The sequence below is a fragment of the Macrotis lagotis genome, chromosome 8, assembly GCF_037893015.1.
Source record: "Macrotis lagotis isolate mMagLag1 chromosome 8, bilby.v1.9.chrom.fasta, whole genome shotgun sequence".
Classification (NCBI taxonomy): domain Eukaryota; kingdom Metazoa; phylum Chordata; class Mammalia; order Peramelemorphia; family Peramelidae; genus Macrotis; species Macrotis lagotis.
The window spans coordinates 27,669,959-27,695,890 of record NC_133665.1 but is presented as its reverse complement, the minus strand read 5'-3'; the positions used below and the strand labels follow the sequence as shown (position 1 = coordinate 27,695,890).

General features: G+C 38.0%; 2 protein-coding genes across 12 annotated transcripts in view; one reads left to right on the top strand and one right to left on the bottom strand.

Moving 5' to 3' along the window:
* Nucleotides 1-25,932, bottom strand: part of KIF24 (kinesin family member 24) — a 117,109-nt gene that overhangs the window by 65,038 nt on the left and 26,139 nt on the right. Inside the window, exon 1 of one of the 4 annotated variants that reach the window (XM_074196588.1) lies at nucleotides 7,923-8,103. The exons of 2 other annotated variants lie outside the window; for them this stretch is intronic. In XM_074196588.1, the coding sequence (XP_074052689.1) occupies nucleotides 7,923-7,998 (76 nt within the window). In that variant the 5' untranslated portion in view covers nucleotides 7,999-8,103. Of the gene's footprint in view, nucleotides 1-7,922; nucleotides 8,104-25,932 lie in introns of those variants that run through there. One more of the 4 variants, XM_074196589.1, reaches the window with a different exon arrangement.
* The window catches only part of NUDT2 (nudix hydrolase 2), an 83,240-nt gene that overhangs the window by 50,053 nt on the left and 7,255 nt on the right, over nucleotides 1-25,932 (top strand). For 2 of the 8 annotated variants that reach the window (XM_074196597.1, XM_074196600.1), the window contains exons 2-3: nucleotides 22,705-22,776; nucleotides 25,247-25,380. In XM_074196597.1, coding sequence (XP_074052698.1) covers nucleotides 25,254-25,380 — 127 coding nt within the window. In that variant the 5' untranslated portion in view covers nucleotides 22,705-22,776; nucleotides 25,247-25,253. Of the gene's footprint in view, nucleotides 1-7,524; nucleotides 7,683-7,838; nucleotides 8,224-8,262; nucleotides 8,370-8,870; nucleotides 8,895-8,922; nucleotides 9,048-22,704; nucleotides 22,777-25,246; nucleotides 25,381-25,932 lie in introns of those variants that run through there. The other 6 variants (XM_074196601.1, XM_074196602.1, XM_074196596.1 and 3 more) reach the window with 6 other exon arrangements.

Genomic DNA, 25,932 nt, shown 5'->3' with positions numbered 1-25,932 from the left:
TTTTTACTAACTGTAAATGGAGAAATTTATTTTTGACCTATTTCCCCAGAACAGAATTAAATTTTGATTTGATGCTGTTTTTTCCTTGCTTTTGTCTCGTCTAGTGTTATCCTTTATCTTTCCTAAACAATTAAAACTAGTTCTGTAAGTCACTTTCATCTACAGGTCATATTTTGTATTTATAGCATACTTTTTCCCATGATGAAACAAAAAGAAGATTTGAATGAGGAACTGGAGACCTAGTAAGTTTTAGTCCCTGTCTCAGTAATTAACTGGAGGGCCACTTACTGCGTTCTGGGCTACTGTGAAATGAAGAAGCAGTTCAGAGAATCAAAAAAAGGTTCTTTTCTAAGATGCTCTGATTCCAAGACATGAAATTTCCTGCTTTTTCATTTAGAAATATTATTTTTCAAACCAATTTTGTAATTAGTAACTTATAGATTTTTTTAATCAGTATATGAGACTTATAACACATGACAGTTATCTGCTTTAATGATTTTCTTGAAAAGGGGCACATTCATATCAGCAAAAGTATGCTTAAAAACAGCTTTCCTCTCAAAATGTGGGTGTTTGGGTTCCACAAGAATGTGAAGGGAGGATTTTAAGTTCGCATTACAAAATCTGGACACTGTAGTGGCTTTATGGGCAGGTGACCTCAAATCTGATCAAAAACTGATGAGAATGCCCCACCTGCTTTTAACTTAATCTAGACTTAACCTTCTCCTTTGCACATGCTCAAGGAGATTTAGCTTTCTTGCTCATTAGTATAATGAGCAGGGTGGGGAAATGTATGGGAACCAATGTATCAATTAGAGTTGTGAGCCCAGCCTATGGTTGGCATGAAGGGGCAGGAACAAAGCATTTCAAATTGCATAAAAGAGCTTGTATTTTGGGGTGTGCCATTTTGTTTTTAATCACCCTAAAAATAGCTTTCCTCTCAAAAGCACAGATAATTTTTAATGTATTAAGCACTTATGCGTTAGGCATGTTGCTAAGAGTCAGAGCTACAAAGAAATTATGAACAAGTAATAAATAGTCAAAGGCACTAGTGTTAAGGCAGATCAGGCTCCTTTAGGCTGGGACTTAAATGCAACCAGACAAACTAGCAGGCAGGAATGAGGAGTGAGAAACTTCTAAGTTTGGGGACAAGTCAGGGTAGTAAAAGATCTTTTGTAAGGAATAGAAAGAAGGTCACTGGTTTCACTGGACTGCATAATATGGGGGCAGGTAGGATGTAAGAAGACTGAAAAGTTGAAGACGGCCAGTCTATAAAAGACTTTGAATGTCAAACAAGACAATTCTCTTTGATCCTGGAGGAAATTGGACTTAAATGAATGGGAGACATTACGGTCAGGCAGGTACTTTAGGGAGATCAATTTTGATAGCTGAATGGAGGTCAGACTATAGTGGGAAGAGATAAGGCATGAGGAATAACTAGTTTTGGGGGTGATAACAGTACATGAGAGATCGAAACAGATTGGATAGAGAGGCAGGGATGATGTTTGTCCTTTGTTCTCAAAGAAGACCTCTCCCTCGACAAGCACAGAACTGGAGATGAGTGAGGAGGTGCTGTGCTAAGTCACCAACTTCACTTTCTCCTCTAGAGCCATCTAGGTCTAGTGACCAGATATGAATCAGGATGACTGGAGATGACGCTAGACACCAGGCAATCAGAGTTAAGTGACCAAGGTCACCCAGTTAGTGACAAGTGCCTGAGGCTGGATTTGAACTCCTGTCATCCCGACTCCAAGGCCAGTACTCTATCCACTGTACCACCAACTGCCCTGATAGGCAGAAGGGTCAAAAATGAAGAGTTGATGACTCCTGAGTTGGAAGTTGGGATGAGAGAATAGCAGTAGCAGTATCTTCCTCAGTAATTGGGAAGTTAGAAAATGGGGAGGGTTTAGTGGGGAAAGATGATAAGTTCAGTTTTGGACATATTAAGTTTAAAATGTGTATGGGATAGACAGTTCAAGATGTCCAGTTAGGATTTTGAGATGCTAGTCTGGAGGTCAGGCAAGAGATTAGGGCTCTGAGATGAACAGAGAATTCAAAGAAGCTGATGAGAATGACAAGCAAAATAGTATAGTAATAGAAGAGAAGACAGCCCAGAACAGAGGTTTGGCCTGTATAAAAATGTAGCAAAAGAGACATCACACAGGTAGGGGGAGAACCAAGATAGAGCAGTGTTATGTAAACCTAGAGAGAATCAAGGATCCAGAGTCAAAAGTTAAAGAGAGATTGAAAAGAATGAGGATTAGGAAAAAGCCATTAGACTTGGTGATTAAGTATCTTTAGTAACTGGAAAGGGGAATTTCATTTGAATGATGAGGTATGAAGTCAGATTAATAATTTTACAGCTATATTATCTAAGCAGACTTTACCACATCTTTATGAGATAGGTAGAAATTATCCCTATTCTATAGATGAAGAAACTTAGGCACAATGAAGTTTATATGATTTTATCAATAATTTCCCATTATCTTGGGGACATAGTTTCAAAACTAACTGCCCCTAGTTTGAGCCTGTAAGATCTAAATCTAAGCATATATATGAATTTATATTATTCAAATATAACCAAAAAATAATTGTGACTATACAAATATAACCAAAAAATTATTCTTCTTTACTGGCAACAACACTCAAGAGTCCTTTAAGTTTTAAGCTGAGAAGTTTCCATATTCTAGAGGCATTAGGGAACTTCTGAGGCTTTTAAAGTAGGGCAGTGATATGGTCGGACTGGAGCCTTGGGAAAATTATTTTGGCAACTGTGTAGAGAATGGATTGGAGGAAGGAAAGACTGCAAATAAGGAAACTATATGAAAACAATCCCAGTAAAAGGTGATAAGGGTTTGAAGTAGGATAGTAGCTATAAATGGAAGAAAGGAGATAGATGATGCAAGTCATACTGTAGTGGTAATACTGTCAAGATTTGACAAATGATTGGTAAAGGATTTAAGAAAGATAGAAAAGTCAAGGATGACTACAATTTGAAAACCTGGTTATTGGAAGTATGGCTGTGCTCTCTACAAAAACAAGTTAGGAGGAGTGGGTTTAATAGAGAATAAAATGAATTGCATTTTGTACATAGTAGATTAGAGAAGTTGGTGATATCTACTAGAAAGTAGATGAAGGATTGAAGCTCCAAAGAGAGATTAGAGATGTAAATTGCTGTACAGATTTGAAAATCATTTGCAAAGAGATAATAATTAAACCTATGGGAGCTGATGAGATCACCAGAAGAAAGGGGAGTAAAAAGAGAAAAGCTGACCCAACCAGGTGATGCTTAGACAAGAGCTAGAAAATAATCCTGCAAAGTAGAGAACAGATGATGATGGGTAGGAGAAAAACAGGGAGAGGAATGAGACTACCAAAAAGTATAGATATGATGATGTTTTTCTGTTAGCAAAGTATTACTATCATATATCTTATTTAATCTTCACAACCATTCCATAAGCAATCCTTCCACAGACTTTTACTCTCTCAGTCACAAAGCTAAGCCATTTTCCAAATTGGGATTTGAACCCAAGTCCAGTAATCTTTTACTGCCTTCACTTCATCAAATTCTCAAAATTATTTGACTCTTATATAGAAGAGCTGCCTGGAGAAATTTTAGGAGATCCTAAGAGATTCTCAGTTAATTTGACAATTGGTTTTTTTTAAAAGAAAGATTTTGAGTTTTACAATTTTCCCCCTAATCTTGCTTCCCTCCCCCATCCTCCCACAGAAGGCAATCTGTTATTCTTTACATTGTTTACATAGTATACATTGATCTAAGCTGAATATGATGAGAGAGAAATCATATCCTTAAGGAAGAAAAAAGTTTAAAAGAGAGCAAAATTACGTAATAAGGTAACTTTTTTTTAAAAAAAATTAAAGGTAATATGTCTTTGGTCTTTGTTCAAACTCCACACATCTTTCTCTGGATACATATAGTATTCTCCATTGCAGATACTCCAAAATTGTCCCCAATTGCCACACTGATGGAATGAGCAAGTCCATCAAGGTTGATCATCACCCCCATCTTGCTATTAGAGTATACAATGTTTTTCTGGTTCTGCTCATCTCACTCAGCATCAGTTCATGCAAATCCCTCCTGGATTCTAATAGAACTATCGTGTTCCATCACAAACATGTGTCACAGTTTGTTAAGCTATTCCCCAATTGAAGGACATTCATTTAATTTCCAATTCTTTTCCACAGCAAACAGAACTACTATAAATATTTTTGTACAAGTGATGTTTTTACCCTTTTTCAGGGTACAGACCCAGTAGTGGTATTGCTGGATCAAAGGGTATGCACATTTTTGTTGTCCTTTGGGCGTAATTCCAAACTTTTCTCCAGAAAGGTTAGATGAGTTCACAGCTCCACCAACAGTGTAATAGTTTCCCAGATTTCCCACAACCCTTCCAACAATGATCATTATCCTTTCTGGTCATATTGGCCAGTCTGAGAGGTATGAGGTGGTACCTCAGAGATGCTTCAATTTGCATTTGAGAATTGTTAACAAGAATTGTGCTATCCTGTCTAATACGCTGCCTGTAACAGACCAAAATTAAATAGAGTTGGTACAGTAAGACTGAAATTATTTCTGAAATGTGTGGGGAAAACCATGTGACCATGGCCAAGTCATGACTTCTCAGAGCTACCAGAGGCTTTCTAAAAGTCAGTTACAAATTGTCAGTATGTTTTGGAGTCCTGCACACTGGTCAAGAATATAACAAAGAGGGGTGGCTAGGTGGTGTAGTGGATAAAGCACCGGCCTTGGAGTCAGGAGTACCTGGGTTCAAATCCGGTCTCAGACACTTAACAATTACCTAGCTGTGTGGCCTTGGGCAAGCCACTTAACCCCATCTGTCTTGCAAAAACCTAAAATATATATATATATATGTAAACAAGGATCCGCTTGTTTATTTACTCTTCTGGAAAACTTTTCAATTCAAAAAGCCAGATACATTATGAGTCATGGAGTCATAAACCATAACTGGAAAGACATCTGGGACCACTTAGTCTAATGCTCCTTGCATCATTGTACAGATGAAAACTTGAGGTCCAAGTAAGTTAAATCAATCACTCTGAAGTTTACAGGATCTAGAAGATACTTCAGAGGTTACAATTGAGGTTACTTTTGAAGTAGATCACTTGCTCATAATTTATTGAATAATTACTCTGCATCTGAACTGTCAAGCCAGTGGGGCATTGATAAGCCTGAAAATGATTGCAATCTTGTATTTGCTCTTTTCTAGGAAACAGTATAGATGGTTGAATGATTGTCATCAGTAATTAAAAAAAATTTAACAGTGGATTAATCTGAATAGCATAATATTTGTGATATACTTACTAAAAAAGTAGAAAAGAAAAATAAGGCCTCTGTATCCTAGGCCTTCTAGAAAGTTAAAAATATGTTGATAATAATATGAATATGATAAATTCCAGAAGAAGCTGAAGGTCTGCAGCAGTGCCCAAAATGTTTTAAGAATGAGACAAAATTACAAGCTGGTTTTTAAACAACCTTATCAGTGTGATTTGTGAGCCATACACTATAAAGCATAGCAAAACCACTTAAAAGGAGATACTGAAAAACAGTCTATCAAACACTAAAATGATTTTCCCTGCAACACAGCACTGCTTGATTTTCACATGGCAAGCATTGGAATACCTAAATAGCTACTAAATAAGCTGAAGGAGGGACACTATTGGCAATACATACATGAAAAAAAAAATGCTTTAAATATTTTCTGATGTGATATAAGCTGTGGACAGCTAAATAACAGAATTAGAACCTACAGCATTTCACAATGCAGCAACCTCATTTTAAGTGAAGATTTGAAGCCATCTGTAAGGCATCTACCTTGTTGATTAGGTTGCAATGATCAAAACAAAGAAGTAATTTTCACATTGACATGGTAAGGATTAGTTAATCTGAGACTCTTCATGTCAATTTATAATTGTGGATAACTCCAACAATGATATCTTAAGATAAAGGCAAATCAGGCATTTTTTATATATAGCATAATCAATTATCTATATTCCTGATGTCAGGATCTCAGTACCAGCAGGTTTGTTACAAGCTTCCTACTTTATATCTTGAAGGCAATAACTGCCCTCCTAGCTCAAATAATCACTTAGTGAATGCTCTAGCTTCTGACAGTAGGAAAAAAAAAATGTTCCATGGCGGGGTAGTTCCCCTTCATAACCTCAAATCTTCACAAAATATGAGTTGAAATGAATTCAAAAGTCATCCAGGGCAATATATGACCATAGAGGAATTCTCCCTCATAGAGGCTAGAAGAAAAGATTCTAAACACATGAAGACCTGTAGATATCTATTCTAAAAGGGAAAATACACTACCAGGAGCCTTATCTGTAAAATGAAGAGACAGAACTCCTTTCCAGATCAAAATCTTATGATACCATGATTCTATGACCTGTCAAGGCAGCCCCAAATTCATTACTGGATACTTTGAATTGTTAAGATTTTCCTTGCAGGAAGACTAAATGTTTGATTCTTTGTGAATCAATTGCTTCTGGATATGCTGTAGCCTCTTTAGCAACCAAAGCTACTGAAGTCCAATAGAGTTCTTAACTACAAAAATCTTGACAAAAATGGTTCATTAGGCGGGGTGGCTAGGTGGCACAGTGGATAGGGCACCGGCCCTGGAGTCAGGAGTACTTGAGTTCAAATCTGGCCTCAGACACTTAATAATTACCTAGTTGTGTGGCCTTGGGCAAGTCACTTAACCCCCATTGCCTTGCAAAAAAAAAAACAAAAAAAAACCCAAGAAGATGCATCAACATTTACATTGCTCTTAAATTCTAAGGATCATGGGAATCATTTCTCCTAATATACAGCTAAAAATGCGTTGTCTTCCTATTAGTCATTGGGGCAGAAAGATAGCACTGTATGGATTTGAAAGTCTGTCATAAAGTCCAAAAGAGGCTGAGTTCAAATTCAACCTCGGACACATACTAGTTTTGTGAGATACTGGGAAAGTCATTTAACCTGCCTGCTTGAGTTTCTCCATCTGCATAATGGGGATAATAATAATAATAATAATAATAATAATAATAATAATAATAATGATAATATCCCCTACCTCCAGACTGTTGTGAGGATCAAATGAGATTTAATATTTGTAAAACACTTTCTCCATCTGTATAATGGGGATAATAATAATAATAATAATAATAATAATAATAATAATAATAATATCCCCTACCTCCAGACTGTTGGTGAGGATCAAATGAGATTTAATATTTGTAAAACACTGGCAAGTTATTATTTTATCACACATTAGTGACATGACAATGCCATTGTCTTATTTTGTATTTGTGCACAGCATTTTATCAATGCTTTTAATTTATTCATTCGCTGCTAAGAATGGCATAAAATTCACTTTAATAAGTCGTCACAGAAGTGCAGAGTGGTTAAGGGATGCACGCAATCGGGTGCGTCTCCCGCTTCCTTCTCCCTCAGGCCCAGCTCAATGTCACTCCCGAAGGGTGAGTGTGCTTTAGGCTAGGGGAGGGGACTCATTTCCCGGACCCCCGATGCCCGCGGGGGCAGCCCCGGGAGGGGGTTCGAGAGCCCTAGGGGCCGAGCACCCCGCTGCGTGGCCGGCGCTCAATGCTCGCCTCGCCGAACGGCCGCCGGCGCGGAGCCGCTGCTAATGCAGAACGCGGTAAGGTGGAGGCCTGGGAAACAAGGCTGCCCGGAGCGGCGCCCAGAGCCCGGCCCCGCGGCTCCGCTCGGGCTCCCACGGGGGCCGGCCGCCGGCCCCGCTCCCCGCATCCCTCCGGCCCCCGCGGGCCCTCCATCCCGAGCCTCAGTCCCGGGCTGCTCGAGCGCCTCCCAGGCCCCGCACCACCACCGCTTCAGGGCGCCGCCCCCCACCGCGACACACTGCCCCTCTCTCACTTACTGAGGCTTCCGGACCCTTTGCCTCTTCCTGCTCGGACCCTAGTGACCGCGCGGCGCGTCAACAAACCGACCCACATGGGCCGGGCCGCGTCCCCATGGCAACACCGCCAAGCGCCCGTTCGAACGCCGCGCCGACTCCCGCGCGCGCCGGGTAGTCCCGGGAACCCGCCAATGGGAACCCTGGGAGGAGGCGGAGGCAGGGACGGGCCGACCAGCCCCGCCCTCTTCGCTCTTAGACCAATCAGAAGCTACCAGGAACTGTGCGGCAAGTCTCTGAAGCTATAACCTCTCTCTTGCAGTGGGTGAGAAAATCTCGCGATAGCTACCCATGTCCCAGAGTCGAGACCTATTGGACGTTGGACAGTCTTTATCTCAATTGAACTTAGTGATTGGTAGGGAAGGTGCCAGTTTCCCATTTAGTTCCTCCCCACGCCCGCAGGTCCTGGAGGTAGGTGGTTGTTGTTGGAGGCCGGACGGGGGTGGGGGGGGGGCGGGGGGGGGGGGTTTACCGGTCTAGCATCATTGTAAAGCGCTACTTTTATTAAATGCGAATTAAGAGGAATCTGAGACATTAAGGAATGATCCAGCCCGAAGGGGCCGGGGATGAAGAAAATACTGAATCTTTATGGTGCATTTTGTAACTTACTAATGTATGTCGTTTCCCTTTAATAGAATGTAAGTTTCTGGAGGGCAGGAGGTAGAACCCGTTTTGTTTGTATTTGCTTGCTCAGCGTCTAGCACTGCATTGCCCCACTTTAATCACGGTTAATTGAATGAGTCCGTTGGAATTCCACTTCCCAGAGGGCCGGGATATGGAAGTCGTTGTTGGCGAGAAGTTGCCCTTTGCCCCAGCCTGTGACCTTTACCCTTGACCCACCTGCCCCTCAGCCCCCACCTGATTGGTGGATCCCGAGAGGGGACCTGGGCTCGTGTCCCTTCCGTGAAGGGCCCCCTCCAGAGCACTGCCGGGCAGGTAGGAGGAGAGTTGGCTCGCCAAGGGGTTGGGGGAAGGGGAGTCGAACTCGCTAATAACTAACACCAGAGTGGAAAAAATGCGATCCAGATAGATCCAGACAGAGAGCTGCGAATTTTGAGCCGGGAGAAGCCTCCTTTGACCTTGGAGAAAGTGAGAACTTTCAGGATTTATTGCTGAAGGGAAATGATTTGTGCAAAGATAACTGTCATTGAAGAAGAGACCAAATGGAGTGGAATATAGAATTTGGGAAGGGGAATAGTCTGAGCCAAGCTGGAGCTAAATTGTGGAGAAGTTCAAGCGATTGGAACAGAAATTTATACTTTGGAAGACATTAGGGAGCTATTAAAGTTTTTTGGGTAGAGGAATAGTGTAATCTTAGTGCATTACAGACAACACCGAAGCATCTAATGGAGAGGCTTTATAAGGGATGTGTGGGATAAAAATCCATTTAAAAAAAGTAGACTCCTCTGAGCAAAAAGGAAAGTTTATTTTGGCTTTTCTTGAGAAAAGGACACCCCCAAACCTCAAGATCAAGGAGCTGCCCTGAGGTGACAGTCAAGCAAGTTATGTGGCCTAGCATGATGTTCCCCCCTCTTTTTTTAAAGTTTTTGCTAGGCAGTGGGGGTTAAGTGGCTTGCCCAAGGCCACACATCTAGGTAATTTTTAAGTGTCTGAGGCCAGATTTGAACTCAGGTACTTCTGACTCCAGAGCCAGTGCTCTATCCACTGCACCACCTCTCTTCCAACCTGATTGGTTAAGGTTTTCAGAGTTACAATCTTTAAGGGAAAAATATACCCAGTGACAAAGAGAAGAATGAAAGGTTTTCATAAAATATATTACCTCATCATCCAGATGGCAAGGGTATCAGAAGATTTCTATGACCTTCTGTTAAATGAATTATTGTCTGGGTATGCAAGGCCTTCTTAGTTTAGCACTTATCAAACAAGAGAAGGCAGGCTGCAGTTCTCTCAGTCTATTATCAAACAGGTGGCTAACTAAGACTGCAAGGTCTCTAATCTGGAAGTATTCCACTATTTCCCTCCCTAACAGAATCAATGCAAGGTCTTTCTGGAAATCGTCTACTGTTTCACTCCCTAGCAAAATCGGGAGGGTATCTGACTGGGAATGCAAGGTCTCTCCCTCTTCTAAGAATAGTCTAAGGGTAATAGTCTGTCTTTGTCTTAATGATTTTTAACCCTGAGAGCACTTCACTAACAATATTAACTCCTAAGATGGAACATTCCACTCATGGAGCAAGGAAGAGCAGGTGAGAAATGGTTGTAATCATCAAGATAAGTGAAGATGAAAGTCTAAAGAAAGATTAGATTGAAAGAGATTGGAGAGGTGAGGCTGGGTGCCAGAGATGTAACTAAATTAGAAACAGTGGACTATTTAAAAAACAAATAAATTAGAAAAATAAATGGAATTTGCAGCTCATTGAATTTGTTGGGAGTCAAGATTAGAAAGGCAGAAAGGCTGGAAAACTGTAACAGTAATAGCACTATTCCTAGAGAATTGAGGGTGCAGTTTTATAAGCTTAGAAAGATCTTGAGTTCCAATTGGTTGAGGTTGAAGTCCTATAACGGTAAATAAAAGCCTGAAATTCTGAAAAAATGTTGAAATTGGAAGTAAAAAATTTGTGTGTCAACAGCATTAGAAATGATCTTTGAAACCATGAAAGTAGATTAGATCATCAAAGTGGAAAGATTAGAGAGGAAAAAAGGAAAACATCCGGATTTAAGACCTGTTGGTAAATACCACCAAAAAGTAAATTTTCCTGACTACTGAGAAAGGACTTTGATATTTAAAAAAAAAAAAAGAGGGAGGATTTTAATAAAACTTTTTTTCAAATCTCTGCTCTTATGAAGCTTGCAGGCACAGTATATGAGGATCTGAGATAGACACATATAAATATATCTGTATAGCAATTTTTACATATATATATGCACAGTCAAATATAGCACTACGCTGATGGATATTATGACATTATCTGTACAAATTAAAACATCTCTTTACAAAATATTTCACAGTTTCATATCCATATAGTCTTTATGTAGGATTCACCCAACACACAGGAGACTTTTTTTTCTCATTCTTTTAAGGCTAACAATATCTCACTGTCCATAATATGTAAGTGCATTAGAGAAGTACAAAGAAAGTGCTTTGTGAGATCTGAAGGTTACCTCCTGGAGCGATTAGGACAGAAGAGCTAGTATTTGAATTGAATTTTAAGAGAGAGAAATTCAGTAGATAGGAAGGAAATGATTCCAGAAATAGGGAAAAATGGGAACTAAGTTCTACAAGCACATGAATAACAAGTTGGTTATTTGGTTGGAATGTAGAAATTACTGAGGACATAAAACCGGAAAACTAAGCAGGTACCACAATGTTATGCACGTTGAATGCCAGGCAACAGTTTGAAGATTACCTAATAAGCAATATGAAGATTTTTGAGCAAAGCAAAACATGACCAGATTCTGTAATGATTCCAAGATTACAAACATGAAAGATGGAGGGAGTGAATAGTGGTGCCATATTTAAGGCAAATAGAATAATAGGTTTCTTTTAAAGCATATTAACATTTAAACCATATTTAAAACATAAACATTTGAAATATATAAAACATATTTAAAACATCAAGTTTGAAGTCCTAGCTTTTATAGATGAAGCACAGGAGAGAGAGCTGAATTTAAAGATATAATATATTGTAAAAATGGAGTCAGTTACTAAAAGGGAAATGTACGAGGAATAAGAGAAAAGAGGTAGAATAGGCTGAGATATTTCGTATAAAAGATAATTTTTTTTGCAATGATATGAAAGGGGGGAAGGTGGGGGGAATGAGGGAACCTTCACTCTCATCAGAAATGGTTCAGGGAGGAAACAGCATACATACTCAATAGGCTATAGACATCTAGAGTAAAAAGAGAAGGGGGACGGGGAAGGGGGTGATGTGGGTGATAGAGGAGAGGGTAGATCATAGGAGAGAATAGTCAGAACACATTTTCTTTTTAACTTTTTTGCAAGGGGCTTGGATTGGGTGGCCTGTCCCAGGCCACAGAACCAGGTAGTTGCTGGATCTCTGGGGTGGTATTGTGCCCTTGGGGCCTCTTGGCCCCAGGGCCAGTGCTCTGTCCCCTGCACCACTCAGCTACCCTACAGCACATTTTAGAAGAGAGAGTGAAAGGAGAGAGAAAATATATGGTAGTGGGGAGGAACACATGGAAGGAATTACAATCAGCAACAGCAACTGTGGAAAAATATGGAAGTAACTTCTGTGATGGATTTATGATAAAGAATGTGATCTGGGGCAACTAGGTGGTGTAGTGGATAAAGCACTGGCCCTGGAGTCAGGAGTACCTGGGTTTGAGTCCAGTCTCAGACCCTGAATAATTACCTAGCTGTGTGGCCTTGGGCAAGCCACTCAACCCCGTTTGCCTTACCAAAAAAAAAAAAAAAAAAAAAAAAAAAGAATGTGATCCACCTGAGGCAGACCTGCTGGTATCAGAACACAGACTGAAACACATTTTTTTCCCTTTTACTTTATTTCTCATGAGGTTCTATATTTTTGTGGGGGAGGGGGTATTATGTTTATTCTTAAATAAAACTATTTTAGTAATGTGTAAATAAAGTCATATTAATGGGGAAAAAAAGTTTGAAGCCCTAGTAAAAATCTTCTAAATTGGCAAGAGATATAGATCTAGAGCTGGGGGGGGGGGGGGGAGTTAAGGCTAGAGCTAAACATTTGGAGTCATTTGAGTAGAGGGAATAGAAGAGTGTTGAGTTTATCTGAGGCTACTAAAGAGAAGATAAATGAAGAGTATACTTAAGAACAGGGATGAGATGCTAGTGAGGAGGTTGAATGGTTTTTGAAGAAGTAGGAAAAGCAGCAAAACAGGATGATGTCAAAGGAGGAGAAAATATGTAGAAGTAAGGTGGATCAAATAATCCAGAGAGGCCCAGGAGGTTGAGAGCTGAAAAAAAAAATTTGTATTTCTTGATTAGAAGATTAATGATATTTGATAAACTAATGTCAGTAGTGTGGTATAGATGGAAACCAAATTTTGAAGAGTGGAAAAGATAAGAGGATGGGGGAAAAGTAGGGGGAATATCATGGTATATTATGTTTTGTTTTGTTTTTTAGGTTTTTGCAAGGCAAACGGGGTTAAGTGGCTTGCCCAAGGCCACACAGCTAGGTAATTATTAAGTGTTTGAGACTGGATTTGAATCCAGGTACTCCTGACTCCCAAGACTGGTACTTTATCTACTATGCCACCTAGCCACCCCTATCATGGTATATCATAAAGAACGTTGTAAACCATGGGTTCTTAACCTTTTTTGTATTCACCTTTGATAATCTGTTTAAGTCCATGGACCAGGGACAGCTAGGTGGCACAGCGGATAGAGCACCAGCCCTGGAGTCAGGAGGACCTGAGTTCAAATGTGGCCTCAGACACTTAATAATTACCTAGCTGTGTGGCCTTGGCCAAGCCACTTAACCCCATTGCCTTGCAAAAAACTTAAAATTAAAAAAAATTAAAAAATTAAGTCTATGGACCCTTTCTCAGAATGAAGTTTTGAAATGTATAGAATTATAAAGGAAACCAATTGTTGAAAATATTAGTTACCAATAATAGTTGTCATTTTTGTGGAGCTTTTAGGTTTGCAAAGCTCTTTGAAAAATATGAATCAAATTTTATCCACTTAATAGCCTTCTGAGGTAGTTGTTATTATTCAACCCATTTTGCAGAGGAGAAAGCTGAGGCAGAAGATGACTGACTCAGGGTCACACTGTTAATAAGCGAGGCCACATTTGAACTCAGATCTTCCTGACTTTAGGCCTAGCACTCTATTTACTGTGCTACCTGTCATTCTCTGTGTTAAAATTTGGTAATCATTTTGAAATACAATTATATATGTATATACATACATGTGTGTGTACAGTGATAGACATACTTTTATATATATATATATATATATATATATATATATATATATATATATATATATATATATATATATATATTGGATCCTCATTTGAGAACCCCTGTGACATTTAAGAAACCTAAATTGGAATACAGGTTCTGTTACTAAGTAGCCACATGACTTGGACAAATCATTCTTTTTAATGGACCAGATTGTTTATAAAATGATGAGTTTTAATTTGATAATCTCTAATCTTCTTCCACCCTCAACAGTCTGCAATTCTAGAACTTGTCTGTATTACAGGAAGAAGAAAAAATATCATGAGAGTAATTAAATTAATTTTGATGTTAAGGAAACATTTGGCTCATTGTATAAATGGAGAGTGAGCAAAAAAGGGAACAACGATAACAACCAAAACCGAGATATAGAGTAAAAAGAAAGCTCTTAAGAGCAAATTCAAATATGGGAGACAAGATCTTCCTTTAAGAGTTATTTATACAAACTTCTGGGGCGAAGCCCAAGATGGCGGGGAAAAGTCAGCATACTCTTGGAGCTTTTCCCTACACAACTTCAAATGAAGTCTCTACATAGACCTTAAAGCCACAGATCCCATCACTTCAGTAAAGGTCTGTCTTTTTCAGGGATAAAGGGGAAGCATTGCTCAGCCTAAGCTGGTGAGCAGGAAAGCCTGGAAAGACTCTGGGAGACTCTTTTAGCCATAGTTCAGCTCAGGTCCAGACTCAACAAACCAGTGTTACAGCAGGCCAAAAGGCCAGCAGGGAGGCTTCCAACCCCAGACAAAATCTGAACACTGGGGTAACAGACAATACTGGGTTGGGATAAGCAAAACCTAGGCATGAAGGAGGAAACAAATCTCTGAACAGGCAACACCTTGGTAAGCAATTAGCCAGGGATCAGACCCCAGCCTCAGTACAGAAAGCTTGGGATCATACTTCCTGTACCCCAGGAGTAGAGCTCAGCCATCAAAATGAGCAAAAAAAAAGAGCACTAACATAGAAAGCTACTATTCAGATAGGAATGATTAAAAATGCCCTCAGAAGAAGTCTCAAGGGAGTTTATGAATTGACCTCATATCCAAAACATGATGGAAGAGCTCAAAAAGGATTTTAAAAATCAAAGAAGAGAGAAGAAAAATGGCGGGGGGGAGATGAGAGCCATACAAGGAAAATTCTGAAAAATTGACTGAGGAAAGCAACTCCCTCAAAGTAAAAATGACCAATTGGAAAAAGAATTAACTCATCAAAAAATATAATTAACCATCTGGAAAAGAAATGTAATTCGTCTAAAACTAAAACAGCTGGAAAATGAATTACAAAAGCTAACTGAAGAAAATCAAACCCTAAAAATCAGAATTGGACAAATTGAAACTAATGACTCTGAGACATTTCAAGACTCCATCAAACAAAATCAAAAAACTGAAAAACAGAAGAAAATATTAAGTATCTTTCAGGGAAAACAAATGACCTGGAAAATAGATACAGGAGAGATAATTTACAAATCAGTGGTCTACTCAAAATCCTTGATCAAAAAAAGAGCCTGGAAAATATTTTTCAGGAAATTACCGTGGAAAACTGCCCTAATATTCTAGAATAAAAAAAATAGTCCTTGAAAGAATCCACAGAACAGTGTCAGAAAAACACATCAGAATAAAAACTCCAAGGACTATTATAGCCAAATTCCAGAATTCTCAGCTAAACAAGAAAATACTGCAAAAATACTGCAAAAAAGAAACAATTTAAATACCAAGGATCCACAATCAGAATTACTGAGAACTTACCAGATCAAAAGGCCTGGGATATAATATTCCAGAGGGCAAAAAACCTTGGATTACAACCAAGAAATTGTCCTAGAGGGCAGCTAGGTGGCACAGTGGATAGAGCACTGACCCTGGAGTCAGGAGTACCTGAGTTCAAATCCGGCCTAAGATGCTTACCTAGCTGTGTGACCTTGGGCAAGCCACTTAACCCCGTTGCCTTGCAAAATAACAACAACAACAAAAAAAAACCTAAAAGAAAAAAAAATTGTCCTGCAAAATTCAATATATTCTTTCAGGGGGGAAAGAAGAATTTTTAATGAAATAGAGGACTTCCAAAAATTTTCTGATAAAACCCAGAACTGAACAGAAAATTCTGTCTTAAAATACAAGATTCAAGAAATACATTAAAAAGAGTAAATGGAAAGGAGGAAAAGTTAGTCAAAAACATTAAACTATATCCATCCTATACAACATTGAACTAATACATCTTGTGAATTGTATTTCTCTTAGGACAGTTAAAAGAAACATACTTAGAGAGTGGGTGTGGTAATAGGGTGACCTAGAAAGCATTGGGATTGTACTTAGAGGATATAGGAATAATTGAGTCATGATGCAAAGTTGATTATAAAGGTTGGAATTATATTCAGAGGATTTGGGTCTAAATGAGTCATGAAGCGATGTTGATTATGAGGGTTATAGTTTCTTTTGGGGTAGAGGGAGAGTACTTGGAGGGTCTGTACATAATTAAATTATGAAGTGATTTTACTTTACTAGATTTTACTAGATACTATACTACAACCAGGGTTGTAGTATAGTAAGGTCAGAGGGAGAGAGTATATTTAGAAGAGTTGGATATAAATATCTTATGAAGGGATTTTGCCTTATTTCATACTTTAGTTAGTGCTATAGCTGGAGTTCTGTAGCGATAGAGGGAGAGAGTGCTCTTAGAGGGCCTGGACATAGATCATGAAGGGATTTTGCTTTACTTTGATCCTTAAGCTTCAATTGGAGCTAGTGTATTTAGAGGGGAAGGCTATAAATGGTTCATGAAATGATTATACTGTACATGATGACCTTATCTCATGATGATTGTACGTTTATAGAGGGTGCTTGAAAAGAGAGTGTAGTATAAATTGATTATAATTTGATGCTATTTGTGACTTTTGAGAAGTGTATTTCTAATGAGACAGAAGAGGGGAATGTATTTTCAACAGTGATTATGAGGCAATGTTGCTCATCAGTCAATCAGACTTTGAGAAAGGTACTTCAATCAGGACAGATAAAAGGAATATATTTCCAAAGAGGGGTTATAGGTACAAGCCAGAGTTAAAAAAAAAAAATTTACATACTGAAAACTTCTGTCAACTTTGAGTTAAATGATTCGTTCCTATTGCAAGTTTTTTTTAGGTAAAAGATTAAAAAGCTTTATTAGTAAGCAAAGCCTGGAGTAGAAATTATTTGAATTCTAGTCACCACTCGATCACTGACTCTCTACACCTTGGGCAAACCATTTAATCTTAGTTTGGAAGCCTTAATTTCCTCATCTATAAAACAAGTTAGATTAACCAAAGGACTTCTTAAATTCCCATTTGGGGGATGCTTTTCTTTTGGATTCCAAAATGGTACAGTAGGTGGCACTCTTGTTACATAATTAGTGGTCTTTACTGAAACTGTTTCCTGCCCAGCCTCAGTGCTACAGGAGTTTCTCTGCTATTGGTCTGTATTATATTTGTTTATTCAAACCCATCTATAGGTGATGTTTATTTTATTAGCCAAATAACAAAAATGGTTTACATGCTTGGTTTCTCTGAGAAGAGATTTGGAAAGGTCAGTACTGAAGATGTCACTAGTGCATGAAAGCTTTTCTCTTCCCCAGTTTGTTTTTGTGCTGAAGATATTTATATACATCCATTTTCAAATAGCTTCCCCCAACTTATGTCTGTAGGAATAAAAGCTAAGGCATTGGGTTAAAAATGTTAATGCAATTCTTTCAATTGTGTAAAACTTTCCAAGTAGAGTTTACTCTGCTAATGAAGGATGGCTTCTTCTTTGTAACTGATAATCAGAGATAAGGTCTAGGGCTCTCTCTGAATTAATTTCCCAGGATTGGGATCACTACTTGAGTCTCACTTTGCAACCTTTTGGGGATGTGGTACGTGGAGGAAAGAGGGTACTGGGCTACCAACTTTGACAAGACACTGCAGTGTAACCTGAAGGAGGATTGGACCTCGGAGGCAGTGAGGAAAATTCCCATGTTAGGTCATTAAAGCAGTTTGTATCCAGGAGCAGAAGGCATGTGTGTAGCAACCAGCCAAGCTGTCTGAAATGCTTGGTGGCCTCAGAGTATACCATGAGGAAGATTTTAACAAGAAGGACTTGGGGTTCCAGTGGGGAGGGAATACTCCAAAATTCTGACTTGCAGCACCAGAATTTAAAGTTGCTCCACTGGGGCAGACCATTGCTATTGTTTTGCCCTTCTTTCCCAGGAAAGAATAAGAAATGTGTATTTCCTACCTCATAATTTTGCCACTGATTCAGTAAATACATATTTTTTCCCTAAATAATAGTAATCATTCTGAGCATTAATGCAGTACCCGAGTCCCATAGCTTGTAAGGATATAATAGAACTTTTAAAAGGTAGTAGCCTTGTTGTATCTTAGCAAGAGGTCACATGTGACCAAACCTGGAGATCTCCTGCCCTCTGAGGACTTAATACTGGCTTCTCTGCCAGATGATTCAGTCACTGTCTAGCTTTTATTGTTCCTCTGACTTTTCTTTCAGCAAATTGAGTAACATGAGGTGTATCCTGGGGTTCAGCTTCTCAGCTTTTAGCATAGAATACTACTGTTGCTTTTAATGTAGGGGCTTGAAACCTATTTCTTTTTGTTTTTTAGGGGTTTTTTTTGGCAAGGCAAACAGGGTTAAGTGGCTTGCTCAAGGCCACACAGCTAGGTAATTATTAAGTGTCTGAGACCAGATTTGAACCCAGGTACTCCTGACTCCAGGGCCAGTGCTTTATCCACTACTCCACCTAGCTGCCCCGAAACCTATTTCTGATTGAAATTTGTATTACTATGCATTTGAAGAGTCAGAATAAAATGGAGCAAAAAGGGACAAATTGAAATTCAGCTCATGAAGGAACCCTTTCATTTCTGAGACCTTCAACTCTATTATGTCTCTTCCAATATTCCCCCCCCAAATCAATTCTCTGAAACTTCTAGTCTAGAAACTTTAAATTTTATGGAGAAAAAAATTTATTCTGGGGCACAGAGCCACATTTTAAAAATGCTGATCTTAATGGAGTTCACTCCTACTCTATTCTTTGCCTGGGCATTTTTGCATATTTGATTTGAGGCCTCTAAACTCAGGAGGTGTGAGCCTATATTGAGTTAAAGTGTGAAAACAGACTGTACCCAGGGTCTTTGCAGCATATTCAACTTTAAGGTCCTGAGAAAAACACATTCTCAAATAAAAATAGCTTTGACTTTTATGTAAATGGAACTGCTCAGAAATTCACTAGGTTTCTCCTTGAAGGACCCAAAATATACTTTGTGCTTTTACATAAATTTAGGAAGAGTACAGATCTCTAATGAATTAATTAATCCTGCCTTCTTTTAATTGAAAAAAAAAGTTTTTTGAGCAAATGAGAACAAAGAGATCATCTTAAAACTATCAACCAAAATTCAAAGTTGGAGGAATTGTCAGAAGACAGGCTAACAATTCATAGTTGGAGGAGTTGTGAATTGTCCAACTCTTCTGTAAAATGCCTCAGGAAGTTAATATTTAAGAAAAGACCTAAATGTACAAAAATATTCATAAAAACATTACTATAATGAAAAGCAGGGAACAAAATATATCCCTTATACTTAGGAAATGACGACAAATTATGGTATATAAATAAAATGGAATAGATCGTAAGAAATGCTAAATGCTAAATCTCTGAATAATTCAGAATTGTGACATCATAAGGTAAAGAACATATGTCCACACAATGACTACAATAATGTAAACAAGGCTCAAATGCAATGTACAATATTTGGTATCAACAGTTTAAGCACACAGTCTTTTTGTTACACAAGCTTAAAATTGTAAGGTAACATGTTCTATCAATTGCAATTATTCTGTTATTTTATATTAGTCTGTTTTCCTGAATGTGCAAAGGGTAGACAGGAAAGAATTTTCTTTGGGTATCTCTTAGGAAGTTTCTTGTGTGATAAAGTATCAGTTTTGATTTTTTGGTAATGTGCCCAGACTTTATTATAGAGCATGGTTATAATGGAGAGCAGGTCAACCTTGGAGTCAGAAAGACGTGGGTTCAAGTTCTCCCTCAATCCTGTGCTCTCTATAAATGTCTCTTAACAGTGCTCCAGGCAACACTATAAGAGCATAAATTACATATTGCCAGTCTCCATTGTCAGCATTTCTATACCAGGAACTCCCCAATTAAAAAAATTAAAAACAAATTAATCAATAAATTCAAAACATGTGTATTACAAAGGGAAACTAAGATATCTCTTTTGAATATTCCTGCTCTTTTCATAATTTTCAGTCTGTAAGAAAACCTGCCTTCACTCAAAATTTAAGTATACCTCTTTTGCTCAAAGTTTAATTTTATTATTTTTGCCAATTTAGTAGATATAAAATTATATCACAAGTTTTATCTGTTTTATTATTTTCTATGATAATTTAAGATATTTAGGAACTTTTTATGTAATTTCCCCAAAAACATTTTTTAAAAAATGTTTATTTTTACAAATATTTATTATCTCACTTTCCTATTGTTCTCATTAAGCAATAAAATGAAGTAAGGAAAGGAGGAAAGAAAGATGGAAGGAAGGAAAGAAGGAAAAAGAAAGAGAAATCCTTCCAATAAATCCAGCAAAACAAATTCCCACATTGGCTGTGTACAAAAAAGTTTCATTCTACATTTAAAGTCCATTACTTCTCTGATAGGAAATGGATGGCATGTTTCATCTTAGTCTTCTGGATTATTATTACATTCATAAAAAGTCTGAAGTCTTTCAAAGTTATTTTTCTTTATAATTTTTGGAATTGTATAATTTTTCTCCAGTTCTATTCACATCAGTTCATAACAGTCTTCTAAGTTTCCCCAAGTTTCCCCTATTCATTTCATAATTTTTTTCCTTTTGATTTTTGTAGGACAATGGAGTTAAATGTCACCCAGCTAGGTAATTGTCTGAGGTCAAATTTGAACTGAGGTCCTCCCAACTCTGGGGCCAGTGCTTTATCCACTGTGCCACCTACCTGCCTTCCATTTCATAATTTCTTTTGGAATAATAATATTCCTTTACATACATTCATATACCATAATTTGTTTAACCATTCTAATAGGTGGGCACCCCCAGTTTCTATTCTGAGGCTATTTCAAAAAATACTGCTGTAAAATTTTTGCTATATGATAGCCCTTTACTCTTTCTTTGATCTCTTTATATTATAGGCCTAATGGAAGTATTGCATTGTCAAATGACATTTATCAAATTTAGTAACTTTTGGAACATAGTTACAAATTGCTTTCTAGAATAGCTAGAAAACCAATGGGGATTTTCACACAGCCCCTCCAACATATTCATATTTCCTCTTGCCACCTTTGCCCAGAGTTCCTTTAATTTGCATTTCTCTAATTATTAGTGATTTAGAGCATTTTTTTAATATGATCATTGATTTCTTATACTTCTACCTTTAAAAACTGTCTGTTTATATCCTTTGATCAATTATTTATTGGAGTATGAGTCTTAGTCTTACAAATTTGAGTTCATTCCTTAAATATCTTAGATATGAGACCTTTATTAGAGAAACTTGGTACAAAAATTTATTTCTCCATTACCTGTTTTCTAATGCCATTAGTTTTGTTTGAGCAAAAGCTTTTAAATTTTCTATGATCAAAATTATTAATTTTATCTTTTGTGATCCTTTCTCTTACTTATGGGATATGAACTCTTCCTCTATCCATAGATCTGAAGGTAATTTTTTCCTGCTCTTCTAATTTCCTCATGTAATGAGATAACATGAAAGTCATGAGATGGTGATCTGTATCCAGTTTCTGTCAAACAGCTTTCCATTTTTTTCTAGCAATTTTTACCAAAAATGAGTCCTCAAGGCCATTTCTTATAGAATATTGCCTTCCTGAATTTCCAAACCTGGAAATAGGGATTGTTTGTGCTGCAAAGTATCAAAGCATTCTTAGAATTCAGGAAGGTCACATTCAATTCTTAGCCCAAAACCAATAACAACAACAAAAGCCTTAGTTTCCTGGAGTAGATAGGACTGGACTAGAAATGAGGAGAGACCCACGTTCTCTAAGTTCTTGTATTTGAGACCCTCTGTAATCCTGATTCCCATTACTCTTTCCAGCCTTATTTAATCGCAATCTCTTTCATGAACTCTATGTTGATATTTCATCGCCTATCTCCTGCAAAGCCATAACAGGGATTGGGTGACTGTACCTTTGTTTCTGAGAAATTTAAATGACATTTTATTCCTTCAGCAGTATAGAAACAATCGAGTTCAGCACTTATCTTTTTTTTTTTTAGGTTTTTGCAAGGCAAAAGTGGGGTTAAGTGGCTTGCCCAAGGCCACACAGCTAGGTAATTATTAAGTGTCTGAGACCTGATTTGAACCCAGGTACTCCTGACTCCAAGGCCAGTGCTTTATCCACTATGCCACCTAGCCACCCCCCAAGCACTTATCTTTAATGAATAATTAATTAAAATAGCATTTCTCCCTCTCTTCCTAAGACTCCTTCCTTGCTCCCTCAAACCCTCCTTCCTCATATAGGCCTCAAGGTTTCTAGGGTCATTGTGAGCTCAGAATCTTCCCGTATCTCCGCATTGCCATCAACAGACCTTTCTACGCTGCAACTTTTTTTTTTTTTTAGTTTTTGCAAGGCAGTGGGGTTAAGTGGCTTGCCCAAGGCCACACAGCTAGATAATTATTAAGTGTCTGAGACCGGATTTGAACCCAGGTATTCCTGACTCCAGAGATGGTGCTTTATCCACTGCGCCACCTAGCCGCCCCCCACTGCTCACCTAGCTGCCCCATACTCTGCAACTTCTAACTCAAAAAAATCTTTCCTTCCTCTCCCTCAGCAATCTTCTCATGGCCTACTTTGGATGACTCTTAAAGTTGCTTTTACCATTCTGTGAAGACTTTTCTAGCTGGTAAGTAGCCCACGGTTTCTCTTTTACATATTAATTTTATTCTGATTTGTGTGGGAGTACCATTTATGTGAAAGATTTAATTTGAGGACAATGGTGAGTCCTGGTTAGGGAATCAGATTACCCAGATCCCAGTTCTAGCTCTACCTAACTTTGGGCAAATTTATTTTAACTGTTCTTTTAGACTAGTTGTCTTCAAAGGACACATATGACGCTTTTTGACCCTGTACATCTATGAGCAGAGAAGACCTGGGGTGATATTAGATTCGATGATATGACATAATAGAATGACTAGGTAAACTACTCTGCAAACTTTGAACCTATGGTTTCAAAACCATGGTTTTAAGTAATTGTACAGGACTGCTATAGTTTGCTAAATCAGCAAGATATATAACAATGTACATCAGAAGAAACATCCTGAACCTTTTATCTTGTTCCGATAGATATTTCTTTGCTATAGTTAATTGTCTGAACCCTGCATCACATATATCCTGTTTATGTAGATGTTTTGTCAGCTCCAGTTAATTGTCTCTACCATACATTATTTATATCTTTTTAAAGCAGATGTGTCTTAACTGCATTTTTTTCTGTATTCCCCTGTGTTCCTGTACTCATTAGTGTAGACAATCTGAATAGAGAATGCATTTCCTTTGATTTTGTTGCTTTTCTATATAGAAGAAGCCTAGAGTAAAACCAAGTTGAGATTGTCTAAGATATCCAAGTGCATCTTCCTAGCAAATAACAAACTGATTTACTTTAGGAACTGTTTTCTTTTGATTTTTCCTTTTGATTTCCATAACACCTTTCTCCCCATTTTCCATTATGGTTCATGGTGGAACTTCTAGGCAGCAATCTTTATTATTTATTGTCTGGATGATTTTTGACAAGATTTCCTTACTTGTAAAAGGATATGTTTGGACCAAGTGACACCTGCAGACCTTTCCTTATAAACCTAGGTTCTATGAAAGGTATGATGATCCCTTGGGCTAATGGGAGGAGTTCATAGAAGATTTTTCTTTGAACATTGTCCTCAGTCATGGTCTATAACTTCTGTTCTCTGTAATGTAGATTGTTTTGGGCTGGATCCCTCTTCCCATGCCAGAAATCAGAGATCTGTTTACTACCTTTTATAGTGCTCTAAATTCTTTCTAATTAAAGGTTTACTTTCATTGTCCTCTTGCTGACCCTCCTGCATTCATCATCTGTATTTTAACTATTTAGCCTGTTTCAATCTGAGCTCTTCAGCCCAGAAATCTAAGAAATGAGTAAACTTATGTTGAGACTAGGATCCTCAGGAAGAAGAGTTCATTTTTTTGAAATCAGAGCTAAGACCATGTTTGCACTGGAAGGAATTCTAGAAGTCATATAGGTTTAACATCCTCATTTTATAGATGAATAAATAAGTCCCAGAATGGGGAAGGAAGGCCTTAAGTTTACACCTGATCAAAGACATAGGAGCAGACAAACAAAACCTGATTTCTATGGAACTTATCCTTTCCTTACAACGAACATATGAAGTACTTACTGTGAGTATTCCTCATTTTAGAAACAAAGAAAAAGGAGACTCAGAGACCTGCTCCTAGTCATGCAGCTAGTAAATGGATGAGCCATGGTTCAAGTGCATTTCAAGTTCGTTTCCTAATTCCACCCCTTTCCACTACATCACTAGAATCTAGTCTCTTGACTCCTAAATGTAAGCTCATTTCAGTTTTCTATGTTGTTAGCCCTGTAAATAAAAAAGGAATTCTATTGTGGGATTTCCTTTTTCATCAGGATTTGAGGTTGTTGACTGGGAGAAGCTGTAACTTGAGCTAGGAGCATAATACTGTATCAAATGTCTCGCCAATTCACAGCCCCTACTCTGCCCCCTCCAAAGCCTATTCAACTGAGATTCTCAAGTCAATTGATGAAAGAGCATCAGCTATTATACATTGTGATGAGAAAAGCTGAGCGGAGGAACAGTTAGGAATTAGTTCTGGGGGACAGCCAAAACCAGAATTTTTCTTGGTGTATAGCCTCTTATCATTTGCCTTCATTCCCAACTATTTGCCCTATCCTCAAATTACTTTATATCTTCCTTTTTTATTTTGTATTTACTCATGGGTATATATGTTGTAACCTTAGTAGAATGTAAGCCTTTTTGATTATTTTGATTTTTGTTTTTGTGTCTCTAGTGGTGAGCTCAATGCCTCATATATACATATATGTGTGTGTGTGTGTGTGTGTATGTGTATATATATATATATATATATAATATGTAATAGTTTTCAACATTATTTTTTAAAATTTTGAATTCCAAATTCTCTCCCTCCCCCTCCTTGAGAAAGGAAGAAATTTGATATGATTATACATGTGCAGTATGCATATTAGGTATTAACCTAGTTATGGCAGGGAATACAAGTATCCGTCTCCCAAAAGTTTTGCTCCTTCTTCTGTGCCTTCTTCAACTACTTCTTTTCTGTTAAATTTTTAGGTCGATCATGTCTCTAAGAGCATGTGGTTTTATCATTTTCCGAAGACCTTGCATTCCCAAAGTGGATAACAGTGCTATTGAGTTTCTCCTGCTACAGACATCATATGGAACACATCACTGGACTCCTCCTAAAGGTGCAGCATGGGGCAGATTAATAAGAATTAACTACGGTTTTCCCTTCCACATTGCAACTTTCCCCATTAAGTTTCAATATTTTTCAGGTTGATAAAGTGAAGGGGAATTTGGGAGGAGTTTTGTGGTAGCCACAGACAACATAAAGAGACCAGCAGATGGCACAGAAAATGTTTAGAAACTCAAAGATGCATTATGCATACACATAGTATTTTATAATCTCAACATGTTTTACCTTTTAATATAATAATTTAGCCTTCTTCTCTGGTATGAAGGGAGTGCCAGAAATTTATATGTAGATTTTCCAGATTGTGCCCCCAACCCCTGAATGTGGATGGGATAACTGTAGTTCCTTGGGAAACTTGAAACACAAAGCTCCCATGGATCTTTTCTAAATCTCTGAAGAGAGGCAGAGAGTTAAGATGGAGTTGAAAGTTGGTTTGTCTTTTGATAGTTTTCAAATAGGCAGGCTCCAGATTCCAAGTGAATTTTGTAGAATTTCACTACTAGCCAGTGGTAGAGAAGAAAATACTATTATCTCTTTTGGGACAGAG